This window comes from Festucalex cinctus, chromosome 18 (assembly GCF_051991245.1).
Source record: "Festucalex cinctus isolate MCC-2025b chromosome 18, RoL_Fcin_1.0, whole genome shotgun sequence".
Lineage (NCBI taxonomy): Eukaryota > Metazoa > Chordata > Actinopteri > Syngnathiformes > Syngnathidae > Festucalex > Festucalex cinctus.
The window spans coordinates 7293901-7315911 of record NC_135428.1 but is presented as its reverse complement, the minus strand read 5'-3'; the positions used below and the strand labels follow the sequence as shown (position 1 = coordinate 7315911).

Below are 22011 nucleotides of genomic sequence, written 5' to 3'. Positions count from 1 at the left end.
AGCAACAAAATAGTGAGCAATACTATTTTATACCAAGCTGTTTTATTGCCATTCTCAGTTGAAGTTTAAACACAGAACCAAGAGAATTGGAGGCGTATTTAATCAAACAACATAACGTCTGAAAGCCCACTAGCATAATGCTGACACATGTTGCTAAAAGCCATTGAAACAATATTAACGCTCACAATTTCGCACATGCATTCTACATCCTCTGCAAAAATAACTACGATTACTGCAGCCTACTGAGCCGCTTAGTTTTGGAACTTTGTCTATTATAATACTGCCACACCAGAGAGGAGCAGCACAAAGTCAATGGGCATTGAAACATGAAATCAGGGTACGGAAAATATTTGATCAGTTTAGCATTATATTTTTCTTAACAAAAACACAATTTACAATTTTTTTGTTGATGTTTTTTTTTTCTGGAACAGGTTAATAGCATTCACATTTATTTCAATGGGGAAAGAGTGTTAACTATATGGATGTATTATCACCAAACCACTGTTTGAATAGGGAAAATCCCAGAAATTTTCTTTACAATAACAAGTTCTATGTAGCCCTACTAGTATAAACGTGGTTTTCTGACTACTTTTGCGTTTGCGGAATATGAATAATGTAGCAAAATCCACCCATTTTTATCCATCTCAGGGGGCAGCCATTTTGCTACTTACTGTCCACTGAAATTGACATCACAGTTCAGGGTTCAGGCAACGACCAATCACAGCTAATCTGTTTTCTGAAGATGAGCCGCGATTGGTTGTTACCTGCACCCCTGAGCTACTGTGATGACATTTGACAATGATGACAATGGCGACCTCCTGAGATGGATAAAAACAGGTGGATTTATATTTTGCTGCTTAATTCATATTCCACAAATGCAATATTAATCAGAATTCTGAGTTTAGACTCGTGGGGGGTGCATACAACATTAATGTAAGGAACATTTGGAGGTTGACTTCCCGTTTCAGGTGAACCGGACTACTATATTGCCTATTAAAGTGTCATGGGTACCAAAACAGTACTTTTGAAGCTACCGCATGATTGACACACCTCTTAATGTGTAATAATGCATGTTTAGAATATTACTCATCAGTAAGGATTCCAAACTGTCAAACGTTTCCCTTTCCGTTGCATGTTGCTGTGGTTGTGTGTGCGTGTGATATTTTACACTGCGGCCACAGAGAATGTCACCGCAGCCCACTAAATTCTACCCATCCTTAATATTAGGTTTGCCATCAAATTAAGATTGACATGTACACAGTTACATCACTGTTATCATCCTCGGGTGTTATCACGTTGTGTGTATGTGGTGCATATCACCACCTCAACACAGATAAGCATATCCTGTTTATCATAGAGATTCTTTCAATGGCTTGCCTTGGCGAGGTTCAGGAGAACTGCGGAGTGTTGTTTATAGATGTGGCCAGTCATGTTGAGTCATTTGCAATTTTTCATACTCAAGAATATATATATATTATATCATTAGCAAAGATTATCATTTAGAATCTTACTGTCTGTGTCATTCCAAACCATTTTTTAATCTATATTTGGCATCTAACCCCCCCCCCCCCCCCCCAACATTTTTCTCTTAACCTAATTTATTGTTTTATTTTTATCATCATTAATTCTGTTTGAATTTTCTCGAGGCCTTCAATAATGGAGCGTACACGTCCGATAAAATAGGAACAGTCCAGGAGCGCCACCTTGTGTCAAAATGTTGTAACTACAATCCTTCTTTTCCACAGGAGGTGGACATTGAAGGAAGGGTGCGCTTGGTGTTGGAGAGCACCCTAACAGCCCGTGACAGGGTTGGAGTGCAAGATTTTGTCCTACTGGAGAACCACAACAGTGAGGCAGCATTTATAGAGAACCTGCGACGGCGCTTCAGAGAAAACCTCATCTATGTAATGAGTGTTGTTGGCATATTTGAAATGCTGAAAGTTGGAGTGATGTTTGAATGTTTGGTATAATTTTGTGACCGTTTTGGCTCAGACTTACATAGGCTCAGTGCTGGTGTCAGTGAACCCCTACAAAGAGCTTGAGATTTACTCCAAGCCACAGATGGAACGCTACAAGGGAGTTAGTTTCTATGAAATCTCTCCTCACATGTGAGTCTTGTTTTTGTTGATGCTAGTAACCACACAATGTAATGTGAATTATTAATTATTTGTCTTATTTTTACGATAACTTGTATCTAGAATGGATTATGTGCCTTAATAACATGCGCATTTCTGAAATGTTGTAATTCCATAATATGAATAATGATTTGTTGTTGTATACATAATTGGCAGCATTATGAGTTTAATGCACAGCTATCAACATGACAATTGACTACATGTGCGTGAATCTGAAATTGTTTTGTTTTTCACTCAGCTATGCAGTGTCAGACAACACGTACCGGGCCATGCGGACTACATGGAAGGATCAGTGTATTCTTATATCAGGTGAGAGCGGTTCAGGTAAAACAGAAGCCTCTAAGAAAATCCTCCTCTACTATGCTGTCACCTGCCCCACGAATCATCACATGACCACGCTGGGAGACCGCCTCCTCCAGTCCAACCCTATTCTGGAGGTATTTAATAGAACAGCAGTGTGAATCAAAGCATATTTGGTACATTTGAATGTTGAATGTTGCTTTTCGATCATGAAACTTTTTGTTTGTGTAGGCATTCGGGAACGCCAAAACATTAAAGAATGACAACTCAAGTCGGTTTGGAAAATATATGGATGTGCAGTTTGACTTCAAGGTAAACAATCTTTTGCTGTTTATTTTAATTTTAAAGGGGAAGTAAAAAAAAATACATCTTGACGATACTATGTTCTATGCAGCCCCACTAGTCGAAATACAATATTCTGGTTAATACTGTGTTAGTGGAATATGAGTTAAGCAGCAAAATCCTGCAGTTTTTATCAATATCAGAAGGCAACCATCTTGCCACTTGCTGTTGAGTGAAAATGAGATCACAGTTCCTCAGATCTCAGGTAACAACCAATCGCAGCTCAGCTTCAGAAGACCATTTAATTGTGATTGGTCGTTGCCTGAGTCCTGAGCAACTGTGGTGTCATCTTTAGTCGACAACAAGTAGCAAAATGGCCGCCTCCTTTAACCCGGGATTTACACCGGATGCGGCTGCGGTGCGTTCCGGCGACGCAACCAATTAGATTCCATTTATTCGAATGGTGCAAATTACACCGGTTGCGTGTGCGTTGCCGCAGCTGAGACGCACGGGTGGACCAATTTTCCATTTTTGCCGGATGCCTCATCCGTCGGCCTCCGGCAAATGGCAAGCTAGCACAAAACACATCGAGCGGGACAGGAAAACCGACGCAGTTTCAAAATAAAATTCCGGTTACCTTTCAGAACAAAACACTCGCCCGCTCCTATTTCGCAAGCATGTCAGCAAAACGTGATGTGGGCGTTGCCGGGCCTGGTGTTAACGGGCAAGGTGCTCATTCACGGTTTAGACACCAGCGAACATGGACGAGGAGAGGTTTATATTGGAGGTGGAAAGCCACAAAATAATAAAAGTCCACCTCTCTTTCTGCATCTGTTGAGCACAGACTTTCTGTGTTTGCCGTTGTTTTTAATGCCACATGATCGCGCGCGGTCACGCGAGACACGCCAGAAGTGGTTGGCGACGGAGCTGCCGGACTGCAGCTGTGCGGAGCCGGTGTAAGTTGGCCAAAAAATTGACGCTTCTGGAGCACGCAGTCAAGACCCACCGCAGCCGCATCCGGTGTAAATCCCGGGTTAGATGGATAAAAACGGTTGGATTTTGCTGCTTAACACATATTCCACAAATGTAATATTAAACAGAATGTCATGTTTAGACTAGTGAGGTCACATATAACAAAGTATTGTCAAGAAATGTTTAAGGTTGACTTCCACTTTAAATTCTGTATGTAAACCACCTTGCACCATTCTAGAAATAATGTGTAGATTATTGCAGTTCTCTTTTCATGGTGTTCCAATCCTGCCCATCATAGGGGACGCCAGTGGGTGGCCACATCCTCAATTACCTGTTGGAAAAATCTCGCGTGGTCCACCAGAACCACGGCGAAAGAAACTTCCACATTTTCTACCAGCTTCTGGATGGTGGCAGCAGTGAACTTCTCCAAATGTTGGATCTTGAAAGAAACCCTTTAAACTACCCGTATTTGGTTAAGGTTCGTTAAACAAAAGTTGTATTCTTCGTACACGTAAATTAATCTTGATATTTGGTGTATGATACTGAGTCGTCTTGACAGGGAAGCTGTTCCAAAGTCAGCTCCATTAGTGACAAGAATAATTGGAAAGTTTTGATGAATGCCTTGTCTGTTATTGGCTTCACTGAGGAAGACCTGCAGGTTCGTCAAAATCACTCTGTTTGTCCGTCTTTAAATCTCCAAATGTACAACACTTCTCTCGTTTTCACCAGTGTGATTCATGTGTCTTTTTCTCAGAATTTGTTGAGCATCATTGCCAGCATTCTCCATCTGGGAAACACTCAGTTTGGAGAAGGCGAGGAAGGTGAAACGCACATTACCACTGAGATGCCGATAGCAAATGCTGCAAAGGTCAGAGTTATCCCACAAGTATTGGTCGATGTTCAAATTTTAAAAGCAACTGAACAGATGTGCTCTTGTTTTGCAGCTGCTGGGTCTTGAAGCCTCATCCCTCAGCGAGGCTCTTACTCACAAAAAACTCACCGCCAAAGGGGAGGAGGTAATGATACTATTGTTCTTGATTTGGGTGTTTCTTGACAATAATATGTTCTATGCAGCTCCACTAGTCTAAATATGATATTCTGGCTAATATTGCATTAGTTGATGTTGAGTTAAGCAGTAAAATCCAGCTGTCAATATCAGAAGGTGGCCATTTTGCCACTTGCTGTCGAGTGAAAATAACATCACAGTTGCTCAGGTCTCAGATAACAACCAATCACAGCTCAGCTTCAGAAAGCAGGTGAGCTGTGATTGGTCGTTGCCTGAGCCCTGAGCAACTGTGATGTCATCTTCAGTTGACAGCAAGTGACACAATGTCCGTCCCCTCATTCTGCTTGCATAGCTCATAGTCCACAAATGTAATATTAATCATAATGTCATGTTTAGATTAGTTAAGTCACATATACCATATTATTGTCAAGAAATGTTTAAGGTTGACCTCCCCTTTAAAATTCTTCTTACTTGCATTCCAGATGATCATCCCACACAACTTTGAGCAAGCAATGTCAGCCCGAGACGCCTTAGCCAAAGCGCTCTATGGTCGGAGCTTCACTTGGTTGGTTGATAAGATCAACCAGTCTCTTGCTCTGAAGGTGCCGCCATTTATTTATTTATTTATTTTAATAACAAGACAAAGCCAACTCTTACAATGTCATCATGTGTCTATTGCCTTCTGTATTGTTATACAGGATGACATGGACCACAGCAATAAAGCCTTCCCAGTGATCGGGCTTTTGGACATCTATGGCTTTGAGGTCCTACAGCGCAACAGGTCTAACTAGTACTTGTTTGACGTATCTCTTCCACCTAAATATGTTACAACAATCGTTTCTTTCTTTCCCTGTAGCTTTGAGCAGTTCTGCATCAACTACTGCAGTGAGAAGCTCCAGCAGCTCTTTATTGAGCTCACCCTCAGATCCGAGCAAGAGGAGTACACAACAGAGGGAATAGCAGTGAGTGTATTATAAATCTCAAAATGCATACATTTGACCCATTTCCACTCTAACACATTACGCCGCCCATCTTCAGTGGGAGATGGTGCAGTACTTTGACAACAAAATCATCTGTGACCTGATAGAGGAGAAGCACAAGGGCATCATCGCCATTCTGGTGTGTGTATATAAGGTCCTTGTGGAAATATCTGCCTGTCTGCTCTTGTTGTTATCAGTTGAGTAGCGTTCCTGTCTTTCAGGACGAGGAGTGTCTGAGACCCGGAGAGACGAGTGATGCCTCATTCTTAGAGAAATTGGAGGACACACTTGGCGGCCATCCCCATTTTGTCACGTATGCGTGAACATGATCCAATCACTGTTGTTATTATTTTTTGTTTGTAAATCTCCACGTGTCTTGCAGTCACAAGCTGGCAAATGGCAAAACTCGGAAGGTCATGAGTCGAGAGGAGTTTAGGTTGCTGCACTATGCTGGAGAGGTCAACTACAATGTTGATGGTAACCATTCATTTCCTCAGGATTATCATTAGTCTATATGATGCAACTCATAAATGAAAAACAAAGTTGATGCCATTTTTCATTCGTTTAGGTTTCCTTGAGAAGAACAATGACTCACTGAACAGGACTCTGAAAGAGGTAAACAACATTTGTAATTGCTAGAAAGAGGGTTTCCCACTGTGTTGACATGATGCATTGTTTTTGGTCTGTCTGTGTCTAGGTCATGTGTCAGTCAGACAACGAGATCATAAGTCAGTGTTTCTCCAGAGAGGAAGTGACGGAGCAGAAACGCCCACACATGGTATGAGCTTTTCTTTCTCTCTCTCTCTCCCTCTCTCTCTAAAAAGGACATAATCAAGTTTGATATGTATCTTCAATTCTACCAATTCCTTTCCAATTGTTGTTGTATTTTTTTTCTCCAGGCTGCCACTCACTTTAAAAATAGCCTACTGAAACTTATGGATATCCTCATGACTAAAGAACCGTCATATATCCGCTGTATCAAACCGAATGATGCCAAGCAGCCAGGTGAACTTGTATGTCAGATGACACTTCATTAAGTAGACCTGCGCAAACCTATGATATCAAATGCTCATTCCGATGTTGTATTAAATTTTGGAAATTTCTTGATAGTCTTAGTTGCAAAGTAGTTTGAAGTGTAAGCAAACAACACATCATACAAAGAATTTCTTTAGTTGATCCACACCAAATTTTAATGAGGTCCTTAGTTCATGTAAAAAAAAAATGTGTTGCTTATTGTCATCAATGTTAACTAAGAATGATGGGGGGGGGGGGGGGGGGAATCATGCTGGCGGTACAATATAATGGACAGCTAGGAGTATAGATATATACTTCTGATTAGTGCTGTCAAGGTTAAAGCATTAACTAATTAATTAATCAGAAAATATTGCCTTAATCGTGAATTAACACAGATTAATCACACTATTAATTTTGACCAGAGATCCTTTACCTTGACAGCGTAAAAGGTAGCAAAGGTGTGTTTGAGCAATAAACACAACTACATGCATTAAAGTAAAGCTTTTAATAAATGTTTGTGTATGACATTCAGAATATTTTTTCATGTCAAAATATTGTGGTGATATTTTTTTTTCCATTTTAAATTATGCAAGTAATATAGTAATAGTTACTGATTAGAAAAAGAGGGGATGAGCGTATGCAGTGGATCAAAAAGTGTTGAAGATGTCCTCATAACATTCAATGTCAAAAGAATGAACACGTAACAGGTGCCCTTCAAATTTGGCGGGCAAGAAATGTTGATTAAAAAAAACAATAATAATTAAGTGATTAATCATGATTAATGAAAATTCTAATTTACAGTGTCGTGACCAGAAAATTTTCTTTGGGATGGCCAGTCTGATTTTATACTAAGTAAAATAAATATAATGTAATAAATAAAAAATAAAATATATAATACTAATATAAAAACAATAACAATGAAATTATTAATAATAATCATCATCATCATCATCAATAATAACAATCAAATGAAGACGGGTACCAAATTTAGCCACCATGTAGCTCCGCCACTGTATATTTCTGAGTATATACTAATGTGTTCTGACAAAGTATTTCAAACTAGCTGATATGCTCTCCACCTGCAGGTCACTTTGATGAAGTTCTTGTCAGACACCAAGTCAGGTACCTCGGCCTGATGGAGAACCTTCGGGTGAGGCGAGCAGGCTTTGCCTATAGACGCAGCTTCGAAGCCTTCCTGCAGAGGTGACTCACTACTCCGATCACGGTTTATTTGGGCTTCGTGTATCCTCAGCTAGGCCATTTCATTATGTTATGTGCCCTTAGGTACAAGCCGCTATGTCCGGAGACGTGGCCCGTCTGGTATGGCAGACTCCAAGATGGTGTGGCCACACTGGTCAACCACCTTGGCTACCAAGAGGAGGAGTACAAACTGGGCAGGCAAAATATCGTCCATCGACTTTCACAACGTTTATTTTAATCTGTGACAAACTTTGCACTACTGCAGTTTGTAATCTTTCATTCTATGCAGGTCCAAAATATTCATCCGTTTCCCCAAAACTCTCTTTCTGACTGAAGATGCACTTCAAGCCAAAAAGCCAGAGATAGGCGAGTAACATTATGACAAAGAAATGTCTCTCAACAATCCAGATAATTTCACCAAGTTCATAAGAAACTTCTTCTTTTGTGTTCCAGCTTTGACTCTGCAGACATCATGGAGAGGCTACAGGGAGCGAGCCAAATACAAACGAATCAGGCACGCAAGTCAGTGCGCATTCCACTTGTTTTAACATTTTAGCCTCAACAGTTCTTCGGATGACTTTGTAGTAATATAAACGCATTGTGAATGTGCAGTCATAGTGATTCAGTCCGCATGGCGAGGGATGAAAGCACGGCGGAGGGCAAAGAGGCGTCGACAGGCTGCTGAGTTGATACGCAGGTACACAACTGTCTCTCATTGTAATCCATTTTTTCATCTTTAAAATTTTTTAGGCACACCTGTGTTTTTAAATGAGCTCTCACACAAAGCTGAATCAACATTTATATCTTTACAATTCTAATAGTTCCCTATTTCATTATCATTACCTATCCTATCTTAACTCATTTTTCTCCCAAAAACATATAAATGTTTTATTTTATGTTTTAGTGTCCCAAAGACGTGTTTTTACGTTTTTATGGGGGGGGGGGGGGGTTATGCTAGAGTATACAGAAGGCTTTGATGCAGTCAGAACGGTTGCAAAAATGGTACTTAATACACAAACAGCCAGCAGGTGGCAACAGAGCGAAGGAGATCAAGATGTTGAATAATGTTGAAAAAAGGTCTATTACTCACAACTCTAAATAGATTTGTGAAAAATGTTTAAACTTAGCTATATTCTAATGCTAATTGCTGCAAAACGGAAACAGATAGAAATATACTTTTTTTTTCCCTGATGAAAGAAGAGACTTGTATCTGTTTTTTCAGGTTCATAAAAGGCTTTATCTACCGCCATGAGGACTACTGTCCAGAAAATGACTATTTCTTGGATCATGTGCGTTACTCCTTCCTCATGAAGCTTAGCAAAAACCTGCCAACAAACGTTTTGGACAAAAGCTGGCTGCCATCTCCTCCCTCTGTCACTGAGGTACAGTCAACAGTCGTTTACAGCTAACAGTTAGAAATCCACCAGTGATTGTCGATCTGTTTTCACCTGCAGGCTTCAGAGTACCTTCGCGCTCTGCACATGCGGAACATGGTCATGAAGTATTGCATGAGGATCCAGCCTGAATGGAAGAATCAAGTAAGTTTAGTGTGATAAATTAGGTTTAATTGTGATCCTGTTTGCAATTTATGAATATAATTAATGACGTGACTCATGACTAGATGACACAGAAGGTTGTTGCCAGTGAGCTCTTCAAGGATCAGAAAGAAAGCTATCCTGAGAGCGTTGGCAGGCTCTTTTTGGACACCAGGATCGGTGCATGTTTATTCACTCTCCTCACAATAATACAGTCTAATACAAGAAATATACATTGACTCACTCACTTTTTTTTTTTAAATAGAACGTGAGCAGATCAGTCTCAAAGTTCTCCAGACTCTCGGCAGTGACAAAGTGCAGGTGAATTTCACACTGTTTGCATGAGGGTTTTTCCCATTCATTTATCTAAGTGGACAACTCTGCCCATTTGTTTGAATGTGAGAGTGGAAGTTGATCTTTTTATTATAGAACCTTTCACAGACAGGTCTCACGATGCTTTCCATAGTTACTGTGAAATACAGAATCACACTATTTTACACTCTAAAGCTAATATGAGGCAAGTTAAACAAAATAATAATAATAATAATAATAGGCTTAACAGTCTCTCAACCCTGGGTAGGATAAGCAGAAGAAAATGGATGGATAAAAACACCTCAGAATGATCTGCAACAGTGTGCTACATGCTTGTGCTTCCACAGTACGGCGTCCCGGTCACGAAGTACGACAGGAGGGGCTTCAAACCTCGCTCTCGTCAGCTCCTCCTTTCCACCACCTTCGCCGTGCTGGTGGACAGGACCAAGATCAAGCAGAGAATCGACTACGCGGCCCTCGGAGGTCTGTTTGATCATCACGTAGTATCGTTTTGAGCATCCAATCGGAATTCTCTGATGTGATCCTGTATACTGCTCACAGCCCATAGAGGAATGATTTCCAATCACTGTATCATTCAACTTTACCCAACCAGTTGGAAAAAATATTTTTGTTCATCTATTTATGTCAGCATTCAGCAATGTTTAGAAATAGGCAGAACAATTTAATGCTCTTCCACTAGATGGCAATAATTAGGTTCAACGTGAGGTGGACGGAACGTTTAACTCCACCCTCATAGATTCTTTTTTTTTTTTTTTTTACAAAATGTTTTTTTATTATTATTATTATTATTATTATTACAGATTTAGTGATGTGCTGTCTTATGACTTCACATGTATTTATTTTTTAACACTTAATGGAACATCAAAAATTACAAACACTCAACCAGTCAAACGGGGCGGAGCTAAACGGAAGTGGTCCAAACAGCCATTTTGACGTCCATTCTGGGTGAACAGAGGGTTATAGAGCCACAGAAGCACGTCCAGCGTGTTAAGAGGCCCTGAAAATGGCGGAGTCGACTCTGGCTGGGTATCTGCTCTAGGCCATTAGGTTCAAAAGTTGTGGTCAACTCAAAATATATCTTCTAAGTGGGTGGTTGCAGTACAACATGTCCTCAGCAGAGGGCGTACTCCCTTGATGAATGGTTTGCGTTTCCGTCATGTCATTTTGTAATGTTCAATTAGGTGTTCCTTGTATCAGGGTTTTTTTTGTAAATTAGGGTTTTGTCTTAAAATTTGCAGGTATCTCAGTGAGCTCTCTCAGCGACGGGATGGTTGTTCTGCACCTACCCACTGAGGACAATAAACAAAAGGTACAGAAATTAAGCTCAGTTTAGTTGTGTACAGTACAATAATGGAGGGCATCCCGAATCGTCCTGCATCTTGCCCAGGGTGATGTGTTGCTGCACTGCAACCATGTGATCGAGCTAGTGACAAAATTAGCCCTGATGGCCCGCATGTTAAACCACGTCAACGTCAAGCCTGGCAGGTAAGGCCTCGTCTGACCGCTGAAGCCGAGGTCCACAAACAGCACCATTTTAACAGATCTGACGCTTTATCAGCGTTAGGTTTGCAGGGGCACGAGGCAATGAGGGGATCATCGATTTCGTCAGGGGCTCTGAGCTGAAGGTGGCCAAAGGCAAAAGAGGACACCTGCTAGTGGTGAGTCGGTAGCTGCTCTTATGTCAAGTCATTCAAATAAAAGAAGCCTACTAAATAAAGTATTCAATTTGATTTTGCCCTAGACTGCCCCTCGGATCAACACCACATGAAGAACAAAACCAGATCACTTCTAATTAACACTTCGATAACGGGAAGATTAACACACTCTGCTCTTGATGCAATGAAGCACACAGCTTGTATTCAAAATCTCCTCTTATAGTGGCCTTTATGTACTCAAAACAATGTGTACAGTCCCAGGCTTCTATTAGGCGTCAATAGTAAATTAAGTTATTGATTGTTCATTGTTTTCCACATAATTAAATGTCATGAAATCATGGCAGATCGGTGGAATAGTGGTTCCAAGATTTGCCTCACAATTATGAGATTCTGGGTTTGGATCTTGGCTCCGTAAGGGCTGACTGCGGTCTTTCACATTCAAAAGGAGGTGCAGCATTTTTTTATTTTTTATTTTTTATTTTTTTGAAGTGAATGATGCACCCATGTGGTGAATTGAAGAACAGAGCGGAGCCACTATTTGAGGAAATATGCTATGCAAAATTGTCTTTCAAAGAATATCCGCTAATGGTCGATGACATCATACATGAAGTCTTCACATTTCATATTTTTTATTGAAAGCCATATACAAATATATAATACAAAATGTCATATAAACACTTGTACTTGGAACACTTGTCTGTGTAAGATAAATAATACAACTGAAATCTATCAAATAAATATGTCAAATAAATAAATAAATAAGCAAATATCTTGTGTCTTTGGAAAGTCCAGTCGATTCAGGTCCTCGGTGCGAGATAACTCCACAACACCCAAAATCTTCCGTTGTTCCGGTGTTACTGACTTTTAGAGGCCAGGAGGAGGAAATCTCGGGCCAACTTTGTGAGGTAAAGGTCGAGATCCCGTAAAACGATGTAACCCTCCACACGCTTTTCCCACAGTGTTTTAGAGATATTTGATTGGTTCAAGGGTGTCCAAACAGTGGGGAAGGTTGGTTTTCTGCTGGAAGTCTTTATGTAACTCATCTAAAGAAGGAAATACATTTTTTTTTTAAATGTCATGTTTTTGGGGTTTTTTTTTCAGATTTTCAGGGACAGAATGTGTGTGAGCATACCTGACTGCTGACTTGGCTCATCAGGTCCCTCAGATCCAGCTCAATGTGCTTGATGTTCTTCGGTAAAGTGTTGAGGAGCGCCTGCGCTCCCCTCTTCTCTTTTTCCTCCGTTTCCAGTTCTTTCCTCTGCCATTCCAGCCTGTTCCTGTAGGCCTGCATGTCTGACAGAGCGGCATGTAGTCGGTCCCAATCCTTAGACGCAGACAACAAGAGCCACAAGTTGAGCCAGGGGAACGGTTTCAAAATGTAAACAGGAAGTCTGATCAAGGTGACGTATTTTGTCATGCACAATTTGAAAAAGTGACTAACCGTAAGCTGGAGCCAGCTGTTGAAGTCTGTAGAAAGCGATGGCAGGTCGTTCAAATAACCACTTCTGTCCTCAAAGTCCTTGTTTCCTAACTGCTGCTCCTTCTGATTTAGGGAATCAAACATTTTTTGACCAATTTTAAAAGCTGAGCAGGCACAAAGTAACAATTTGTCAGCATTGTTGACCACTTACATATTTACTCAGCAACTGCTGGACACGGGTTCGAGTGGACCTTGCCAGGCGGAAGGAGTTGCTGTATCTAGCCTTGTGGATGCCGAGTGATGGGGCTGACTCGGCACAGCTCAGTATGCAACAAAGAAGGATGAGAGCACAGAATCCGGCAAGCATCTGGAAAACAAGGAGCAACATAGCTGTGAGAAGTTTTTTTTTTTTTTTTTTTTACTTTTAAATTGCTTACAGAGGTGGAAAATCCCCGACCAGAAACTAAAAACCCTGTCACAGTTTGGCTTTAGCCTCAGGTGCTAGCTAGCTTACATGATGCTCGTTTACCTGCTAGGGATCTGCCACAGTTTGGCTTTAGCCTCAGGTGATAGCTAGCTAGTGCCCTAGCCTAGCTAGCTTCCATGATGCTCATTTACCTGCTAGAGAGCTGCCACAGTTTGGCTTTATTCTCAGGTGCTAGCTAGCTAGCTAGCTAGCGCCCTAGCCTAGCTAGCTTCCATGATGCTGGTTCACCTGCTAGGAAGCTAGCTAGCTAGAACGAGGGGCTAAAGCCAAACTGTGACTGGGTATTTACTTTCTGGACCTGGATTTGCCACCTCTTAATTTTATAAAATACATGACAGCTTTTTGTGTATGTATTAATCCTATAATACTGTTCAGTCTGTCTATTGCTGCAGACAAAAAAATTACATCATCCTGGCTAAAAACAAAATATGATTCAGCATTGTGAAATAACGTTTTGACATAGTTGTGGCAGTGTGATACACGAAAGCAACAAGGCAAGGCAGCTTTATTTATAGCACAGTTCTTACACATGTGCTTTACATGACGTAGATGAAGTAGAAGCATTTAAAAACAAATAACCAAAGGTGTTTATAAAAAAAAAAAAAAGCTTACTGGAATTACTAATAAAACATACAGTGCAAGAAAAATATTTTTTAATGATTTGTAATCGCTCGAGAACTCATTCAGAACGTTCACTTTCAATTACAGTTCACTTGTATTGAACGTTCTAGTACACTACATTTGCATTAAACCTTGAACGCTTTTTTCCCGTCTCGATATGATGACGTTCTACACTGCTTTATTTTAATGTTGGTAATAATGGAAGTCCTTGGAAAGCTAAGAATTTTTTAGGTGGTACTTTGTTTCAAACCCACTGTCCTAGTACTTTTTTGTAAATTTTGAAGTTGGGGGGGAGGAGTTGTGCAAAAATAGAAAACTACTGTATATTGTTTTTTTTTTCGTGGTTTAGTATCATTTGTTCACAAGCTCATTAATATTAATATTTTTGTATTTATAATGATGAAGGAAAATTCTGTGTTCACTAATTCATACTCACACATGCAAGCATACCACATGTACTGTATATAGCTCAGCATGAAATACAATTTGCACAGATACAGTACAAATCTGAATAAAAGTAATGCAGGCTGTCAAGAGTCAATGTAACCTCAATTTAACCTCACTAAATCAAAATCCAAATTGTCTCCATGGCTTCCTGCACTTATACAATGATAATGCTAAATGTAAACTTTAAAAAAAATCAATTAAAAGACATGCCTACAATTACCCATATTTTATTCAAGTATAATACGAAAGATGATCATACCTTGGAGCAGGAGCAGTGACCGATCACTCTTAAGTGGCAAAACTTCATGCTTCTGTGTTACTGCATCTTCAATTTATATTGTTCATGTTTTCGGTTCCTGACTAAACTGGAGTTTTTTTTTTCGTTTTTTTTTCCCCCTCCTCTCTTTTCTCTCTCTCACTTACGGTTACCGCATCTTGTGGTTACAAACATGAATCATTCAAAAGGGAGGAAGTTGCCAAGTAAGAAACTTAGTCGAATACAGTTGTTGTTGAGAGACGCTGTTCTGCATCCTGACTACTATCGAGGTGCACGTGAGCATGGCAGCAATCCAACCCAACAGCTCAAGCCTTACATGCTTGCATCATGCAAGTATGTAATTTGGTTCTGTGTGTGCTGTGCAATGCAAATATACAGAACAGTACATCAAAGGGTGAGTTGAATTTCTCTTTGCAGTATAATCGTAATAATCAGCTTCAACTGGGTTCCCACTTAGGCAATCTCACATGGTTTTTCTTTTCCTCAATAAAATCCACTTTTTATTTTATAATACCCCTTTCCTTCTTTAGACTAAAAATACAAACTGCCTGGAAGGTCCCTGGTACATTTAGCAATAACATAATAATCCAATATATTGTCTCATACACATTTACCCCTGGAAACAAAACAGGGAGTTTCATAAAGATTCAAACTTAACCGTGCACCTTATGGGAATATACCAGGAGTCTCGTGATACTCATGACTAATGAACGAATGATCCAACAAAAATCGCAAAAGGGGAAAGTAGTTTCAAAAAAGAAAGTGATATTTTTACTGCCGAATACATTAAATAAATGTCTGTTATGGTATCAGTGTTTAGTGTCGAGCAAAAACAAAATAATGGGACTTTAATTTCAGGTTTTAATCCAAGTACAAGTTGGATTATGATTATACGTTATGGTTACATTTCACATTGTGCATAAATACCGTAAATATATTTCTCTTAGATAAGGAAATGTGCAAGTTTTTCTTCAGTCCAAACATGATGGATGTGATAATTACGCAGTGGTAAATCCCTAACTTGTTTGGGAAGTTACCTAACATTCCAAGGTGGCTGATGAACACTGTTAATAATTTACCAAATGTGTACCATGCAGTGTGTGCGTGCGTATGTGCACTGTGTATCCTGCACTGTAAATGGAGCTTTCTGTATACTTGGTCAAATGTTTCTGGCAATTTCAAAATATCAAAACATCTGTCCAAAATCATTGGAAATAACGCCTCCACCAAACAAACCACCACAGGTTTCAGCTAACCTCTTTGTGGTTTGGCCGTTTCACTTTGGCACATCAGTGTTGGCTGCTTGTATAGAGCGAGGTGAGGTGTCTTTCTATTTTTTTTTCTTTTTTCTTTTCTGTCTTTGTACTTTACCTTGAAGTAGTCAAAGCGGCAACCGGTTTCGTTGTGTGTTCCAAGAAGTTGTATCGGTTTTCACTCTATCTGTAGCTTGCCAACCCCATAATATAGCACTTTTCATACATACAAATAGAAATAGGCCAAACTAAAAATGTATGTTTTGATCCTTTGAATCAAACCAAAAAGGTGAATTGATTTAAAGTACTGTTTAGCTCTCTTGTACATTTCATAGAGGTATCCCCCAAGAGTCAATATCAGGCCTCTAACCAATTACACAACAAACATTTTTCATCTTCAGAATAACTTGTGTTCAGCAATAGTGTGATCTTCCAACACAAGTATGAGGTAACCATTTGCCACTTGGAGTGGTATTGAATCATTGTACTTCATGACTTCCTCTTGGGCAGAAGTTCTCACATGTGGTTTGCGCATCAGGAGAAGGGCTTCCCTCATTTTCATAATCTCCGCCCCCAATGGCGCCTTCAAAGCAAATTTCCCTTGTGACGTACTGAATATTGTTTACTCTCAGTCTTATTCTTGGTTTTGTTATGCATTTCCTTCCTGTTTTTCCTTTCACACATTATTGCGCAACTCTTTCTATGTGTCAAGTTGTCATTCATGTCACAGTATGGGAAATCTTAAACAATCACATGAACATGACAAAATAAATATGTTAATGAAAGGAAACAGATTTTAAGAATGTGACGCACATGGACTGATTTTTTTTTTCACCCTTGTTTAATAGGATTCTCTCTTTTTTTCATACAATTAAGTAAACTGACTCATATAACCAAAACCTTAATTTGACTTTTTTTTTATATTTAAAATATGACAACACCAACCATCTTCTTAAAGCTACAGAGCTAGCTAGCATAGCTATAAAACCACATAAATAAGAGTAATTTGATACAAATTCAATTTAGTTTTTCAGGCAAATCTATAGGTTGCTGTTTTCATAAGGGCTCTGAATCCACAATTTTTCATGTTAACTTGTAATCTCTTGTGGAGCCACAACACTTAAATAATGTATATGATTGATGCGTTATAGTAATGGGTCGATGGGGACGGGTCTCGAATAATTCGGCTTCTACCCGTCAGCCCTTCTTTCGGATGTCAATGTTGCAAATGATGTGATGTGATTGATGTAAACTGTAATGTGTCCGAAAGGAAAAATTGAATAAACTAAACTAAACTAAACACTGACAATAAGATTTGGTATTGGGGGGGGTAAAAAAAGGTCATTGTGGAAAAAGCTTCATTGGCATTGATTGGTACTATTAGGCATTGTAAAACAAGAATTGACATTGTGAAAGGTTGTATTGAAAAATAAAATACAAACGTGGAAAAAAAAACACAATTTTCCTTAACCATATGTTTTTGTATTATGTCTTTTTCGATGCCAATCTGCAGGTTTTTTTTTTTTTTTTTTACACTTCTCTCTCTCGCTCTCTCTCTCGCTCTCGCGCTCTCTCTCTCACTCTCTCTCTCTCTCTCGTTTCACGGTTTTTCAGTTTCAACTCGCTGGGTTTCAGTTTCACTTCTCTCTCTCGTTTCACGGTTTTTCTGTTTCAACTCGCTGGGTTTCAGTTTCACTTGGCAGTGTTTTAACGTGAAGGGGCGGAGCTTTGACCAGGAGAACGCCTTCCAGCTTTTCAGGAGATGAGAGAGGAGAGCGCGCCCTCTGTCGGATAAAGGCAATACCTGAATTCCCTGTGGCATGTATTAGACATATTTAGCTAGCATGCTAAGTGGTTTACTAAAGAAACATTAACACTGACGCCACAAGGTTATATGTCGAAAAAACAGACTTACAGGCGGTTTAGGAGTTCCTGGTCAACTTTTGTCTCCACGAGTCTGTGACGATATGCCACAGGGAATTCAGGTATTGCCTGTAGCCGACAGGGGGCGCGCTCTCTCCTCTCCTGAAAAGCTGGAAGGCGTTCTCCTGGTCAAAGCCCCGCCCCTCTACGTTAAAATACTGCCAATAAGTTGAAACTGGGAAAAAAAAAAAAGAGAAGTGAAACACAGCGAGTTGAAACTAACCGTGAAACTCGAAAAATGCGTAAAAAAAAAAATCTGCAGATTGTCATTGAAAAAGGCATAATACAAAAAATATGGTTAAAGAAAATAGTGGGGTTTTTTTTCAATGTTTATATTTTATTTTTCAATACAATCTTTTACAATGCCAATTCTTGTTTTAATGCCAATCCAGCTTTTTCCCACAATGACATTTTTTTTTTTCAATACCAAATCTTATTGTCAGTGTCGTGGCTCCATAACCACTCAGCTATAAAACCAAACATCACAGTACAAATTAATATTAATACAATAGCTCTCTGCATTTATTGAGATGCAGAAGACGTAAGCAATAATTCTGTTGCCGTTATTCCGCCCCCCCAAAAAAAAAAAGTGCACTGACTTGTTGGCAGGGACAAGGTGACACAGGGACACAATGTTGAGCAGAATAATAAACGACAGCTGCACCAACTTTTGGACAGCAACACATTCCGGAAGAACAAATGACTGTTACACAAACTTTGGACAACAAAACATTCCTGACCTAACTTGTGCTGTTGGTGGGGTGGAAATGGCTCTTACTTGTTTTGCCAAAGCTCCTTTGATCAATTAAGCTTTGAAGGTTAAATCCCACATTTAAAAGCTGTATGTGGTTTAGTACGGTCCATCTATCCGTTGTTGTTGTTTTTTTGTTTGTTTTTTTGTTTTCCCACTGCTTATTCTCACTAGGGTTGTAGTTGAGCTGGATCCTATCACATTCAATTTATAGTCTTCATTGAACCTAACTAACATGCATGTTTTGGCAAGAGTGCAACATGCAAACGCCACACAGAATTGTTAAGCTAAAGGACTAACCACCAACTCAACTGCTTATGTAATTGTAGGACAAGGTGTCACCAACAAGGTGCCCACCAGTACCAGGTAGCCTCCCCAAGGACTACATAAATATCTAGAGCAGGGCTGTCAACTGTCAAACATACAGACTGCGGACTTGAAGCTACCCGGTGAGGACAGAACACGAACTGCAGTTTGACATAAATGAACTGCTAATTTTGTCCACTGGAGGGCGCACTGACATTCTGAAATTTGGCTGTTTTGTTTTAATTAAGAAATGCCAGATTACTCTAGAGTAAGATACTAATAAATGAGAATATTTGCAGTATTATTTGCAACCAAAAAAATAAGAAAAATTTATACCAAGTCATTATTTAAGCTTTGTTGCATATTATATTAATGTTGATTATTGTAAGAAATTATTAATATGATGCGTTATCACATATTGTTGTTGTCTACCATAATTATCAATATTAACAGAAATTTAACGTAATATGAGCCAAATTGATATTTGAGAAGAGTGTATCAGACAAGTTTGTGACTACTGGTGTATGATATTCTCTTACAGTTGTAAGGAACAAATAAGCAGTGCTCATGAAATCAACTGAGCTCTTTTATAATTAGTACTTGCCGACCTTTTGTTATTTTATACTAACTTTTGTTCAGTTTATGTTAAGATGGGGATTAGGTGTGCTAGAAAAATACTAGTAGCATCTATCAAAAGTGATAAAAATGGGCAATTTCAGTATAGATTTTCTGCTAAAATGACAAGAACAAACTTTGTTTTGTTTTGCTTTGCTTTACTGGGCATCATAAAACAATCCTGTATTAATTCTCATCTGACAATCAAAATAATGAGACAGTACAAGTTAGACTTTACTGATCCAAATTCAGACATTGAAAAAGTGCAAGCAAGATGCAGATAAACACAGTCGTAAAACACCAAAGAACAGCTGAATAAATCAAGTCAAGAAAAGGAATCCAGCAATTTTTTATTTTTTTTTCCCCCCCTTTAAGAAGGTCACCACCTGGCGGGACAAAGCAGGGGACTTGTTTTGAAAGCTGGCTGTTTACGTCATCTCAGGCTATGGTGCGTCCTTTTAAAAGCTGCTCGAGCTGCGCTGGAGAGCAGAGGGGCTTAGCTGCGTTTGTGAAAATCCTTTTTTTTTTTTTTTGTACTCTAAACTGCTGTTGGAGAGGGAGAAAAATGTATACAGCTGTTCTGCTGTTCATCTTCATGTGCTGGACTGCCACTGCCCATGGAGAGCACCATCAGCCTTGTCGTAAGAATTTCATTTGACGTCTTTCCTTGCCTATTGTGCGTCATTTACATGAGTTTTGTAATTAAAAAGAAAACAATGTCTTTCAGGTTCACCCAATATGACAGGATTAGCTTCCGTGGTGAGTGATGTTCTTTTGTTTCTAACCAAAAAATCTAAACGTGTTTTGGAAGGTATAAATCGTGTTTTTCTCTCAATGTGCGCTTTTTGGATGACACCAGATGGGAATGAGAGCTGAAACGAGAGCAATCGGCGCGTTCACGTACGACTCAATGAACAAGAAACTCCGCTTCCAGTCGAATGTAACCGTACCCTTCAACGCAACCTTGGATCTGGATCTTTTGGTGTTCTTTGACGAGGTAACGGCTTTGTCTCCCCAGCCACCGCGTTACTTCACGTTCTTTAAATGTATGTGTCACTCTCGCATCATTCAGGGGATATTATACAAGATCGACAGCAAAAATCAGAGCTGTGAGAAGAAGTCACTGCAAAACAGAAAGCACCCTTTCGCTTTACCCACGGATGCCACCTTCTTGTCCACAATGACCTCTGGGAGTACTTTCATCGAGGGGGAAGGCCTGAAATTTCAAGTATGGACAATACCAACGCCAGGTTTTAAAAGTAAGGCAAGACACTGACAATATTGTCTTCCAATAATTCATTCTTATTTACTGTTTTAACTTAGATTGTTCGAGAGCTTTAATTCAATTTATATTAATTAATGATGATTTTTTTAGGTCAAACCATCATGTGCACAACAATGGGGTGTTTACCTCTTAGTACGTTCTACGTGACAGAATCTTCTATGTTCTTCTTCAGGTATGGCTGCATGCATGTTCGGGAAGCTTCAAATAAATGCCTCCTCATATTGTCTCTTTCTTTCCCCAGCAACATGAATGTTGAACTGGAGATCAAGGATCCTGATCTCCTTGTAGTGCCTCCCTTTTGCCAAGGATTGCATGCAGAGGAGACACCAGAAGGGACAGTATATGGCTTCTTTGATGAATTCCTCTAAAGAGAACCCTCGTCAGACCCCTTCTTTTCACGCGCGACCTTAATACTTTGCAGGATATTGCGATGCATTACAACTGTTTCACCTTCCACTTCTCTATGCTGAAAGATGTCACACTGTATACGTTTTCAATGTAATGAGATATATGATATAATTAATCATAATTAATAACTGCTTTCACTCAGTCTTGCTTCCACAGCCCTTTACGATTAATGGAACAACAAACACAACTGGCAGTGGTTTTGTATAGAATTTTTTTTTTCTTTTTTTTTTGTGTAATTCAATAAAATCCAAGTTTTTGGAAGGATGCAATTTAATTGCAGTGACTGGATTGTTCAATGTATTGTTCCGTCTTTAGTTTTTAATAAAAGAGCAGATATGGTATACTGGCCAACGTGAAATCAATCTATCTAGCTAGCTGCTAGCTAAAAGTGTTTGTATTTCATTGCAGTACACACAAATCAATTATAATAATCAACTACTTAATAAATTAATACACTATAATTATTGCTCTTGTAAATGCTCATGTGGGCTGGATTATTTTCCCACCATTGATTTACGTAGAGATCCATCTTGACCTTTTTTGGCTTGGACACCGGAAGCAGTACAATTAGCAGCCAATAGGTGGTGCTACTGTGCTTGTCACACGTTTGCAGTTTGCAGAATGACCGTTTCTTCTTGAAAGGGATACTTTATTCATTTAGCCATTTACAGCAGGAATAAGTTAATATTGTGTCAATAATTAATTTTATAATTTGTCAGTCTTTGTCAGTTTAGTCTGAGACAAAACTCATTTACAAAGATGTGAACAGAAACGCTCCAGGTGATGCATCAACAAAATGCGATGCC

General features: G+C 39.4%; 3 protein-coding genes and 1 long non-coding RNA gene across 8 annotated transcripts in view; 3 read left to right on the top strand and 1 right to left on the bottom strand.

Annotated features, from left to right (window-relative positions):
- The window catches only part of myo1ca (myosin Ic, paralog a), a 35197-nt gene extending 23018 nt beyond the window's left edge, over positions 1 to 12179 (top strand). For all 4 annotated transcript variants that reach the window (XM_077503999.1, XM_077504000.1, XM_077504002.1 and 1 more), the window contains 31 exons: positions 1746 to 1904; positions 1993 to 2108; positions 2374 to 2572; positions 2667 to 2747; positions 3988 to 4167; positions 4249 to 4347; positions 4444 to 4557; positions 4634 to 4705; positions 5178 to 5297; positions 5394 to 5476; positions 5552 to 5657; positions 5734 to 5814; positions 5897 to 5988; positions 6058 to 6152; positions 6244 to 6290; positions 6373 to 6453; positions 6575 to 6680; positions 7775 to 7892; positions 7974 to 8087; positions 8179 to 8255; positions 8343 to 8411; positions 8502 to 8586; positions 9112 to 9271; positions 9344 to 9427; positions 9511 to 9604; positions 9690 to 9745; positions 10084 to 10219; positions 10996 to 11066; positions 11145 to 11242; positions 11316 to 11415; positions 11499 to 12179. In XM_077503999.1, the coding sequence (XP_077360125.1) occupies positions 1746 to 1904; positions 1993 to 2108; positions 2374 to 2572; positions 2667 to 2747; positions 3988 to 4167; positions 4249 to 4347; positions 4444 to 4557; positions 4634 to 4705; positions 5178 to 5297; positions 5394 to 5476; positions 5552 to 5657; positions 5734 to 5814; positions 5897 to 5988; positions 6058 to 6152; positions 6244 to 6290; positions 6373 to 6453; positions 6575 to 6680; positions 7775 to 7892; positions 7974 to 8087; positions 8179 to 8255; positions 8343 to 8411; positions 8502 to 8586; positions 9112 to 9271; positions 9344 to 9427; positions 9511 to 9604; positions 9690 to 9745; positions 10084 to 10219; positions 10996 to 11066; positions 11145 to 11242; positions 11316 to 11415; positions 11499 to 11525 (3120 nt within the window). In that variant the 3' untranslated portion in view covers positions 11526 to 12179. The remainder of the gene's footprint in view (positions 1 to 1745; positions 1905 to 1992; positions 2109 to 2373; positions 2573 to 2666; positions 2748 to 3987; positions 4168 to 4248; positions 4348 to 4443; positions 4558 to 4633; positions 4706 to 5177; positions 5298 to 5393; positions 5477 to 5551; positions 5658 to 5733; positions 5815 to 5896; positions 5989 to 6057; positions 6153 to 6243; positions 6291 to 6372; positions 6454 to 6574; positions 6681 to 7774; positions 7893 to 7973; positions 8088 to 8178; positions 8256 to 8342; positions 8412 to 8501; positions 8587 to 9111; positions 9272 to 9343; positions 9428 to 9510; positions 9605 to 9689; positions 9746 to 10083; positions 10220 to 10995; positions 11067 to 11144; positions 11243 to 11315; positions 11416 to 11498) is intronic.
- On the bottom strand, positions 12062 to 14866 carry LOC144005732 (uncharacterized). Of its 2 annotated transcripts, none has more exons than XM_077504004.1 (5): positions 14647 to 14866; positions 13044 to 13199; positions 12854 to 12955; positions 12545 to 12736; positions 12062 to 12455 (listed from the first exon to the last, which is right to left on the bottom strand). In XM_077504004.1, exons 1-5 carry the CDS (start codon positions 14692 to 14694, stop codon positions 12267 to 12269), a joined length of 687 nt encoding a protein of 228 aa, XP_077360130.1. In that variant the 5' UTR covers positions 14695 to 14866; the 3' UTR covers positions 12062 to 12266. The 2 variants fall into 2 exon arrangements, with proteins under 2 accessions (XP_077360130.1, XP_077360131.1); XM_077504005.1 differs by lacking the exon at positions 14647 to 14866 and adding an exon at positions 13362 to 13827.
- Positions 12422 to 15586, top strand: LOC144005733 (uncharacterized). Its single transcript, XR_013279637.1, has 3 exons — positions 12422 to 12812; positions 13056 to 13224; positions 14853 to 15586. It is a non-coding gene; the product is annotated as an uncharacterized LOC144005733 (long non-coding RNA).
- A 4396-nt stretch (positions 15587 to 19982) lies between these two features.
- epd (ependymin) lies at positions 19983 to 21546 on the top strand. The gene is made up of 6 exons (XM_077504003.1): positions 19983 to 20153; positions 20240 to 20271; positions 20372 to 20509; positions 20585 to 20771; positions 20888 to 20969; positions 21039 to 21546. Exons 1-6 carry the CDS (start codon positions 20078 to 20080, stop codon positions 21163 to 21165), a joined length of 642 nt encoding a protein of 213 aa, XP_077360129.1. The 5' UTR covers positions 19983 to 20077; the 3' UTR covers positions 21166 to 21546.
- The last annotated feature ends 465 nt before the right edge of the window (positions 21547 to 22011 follow it).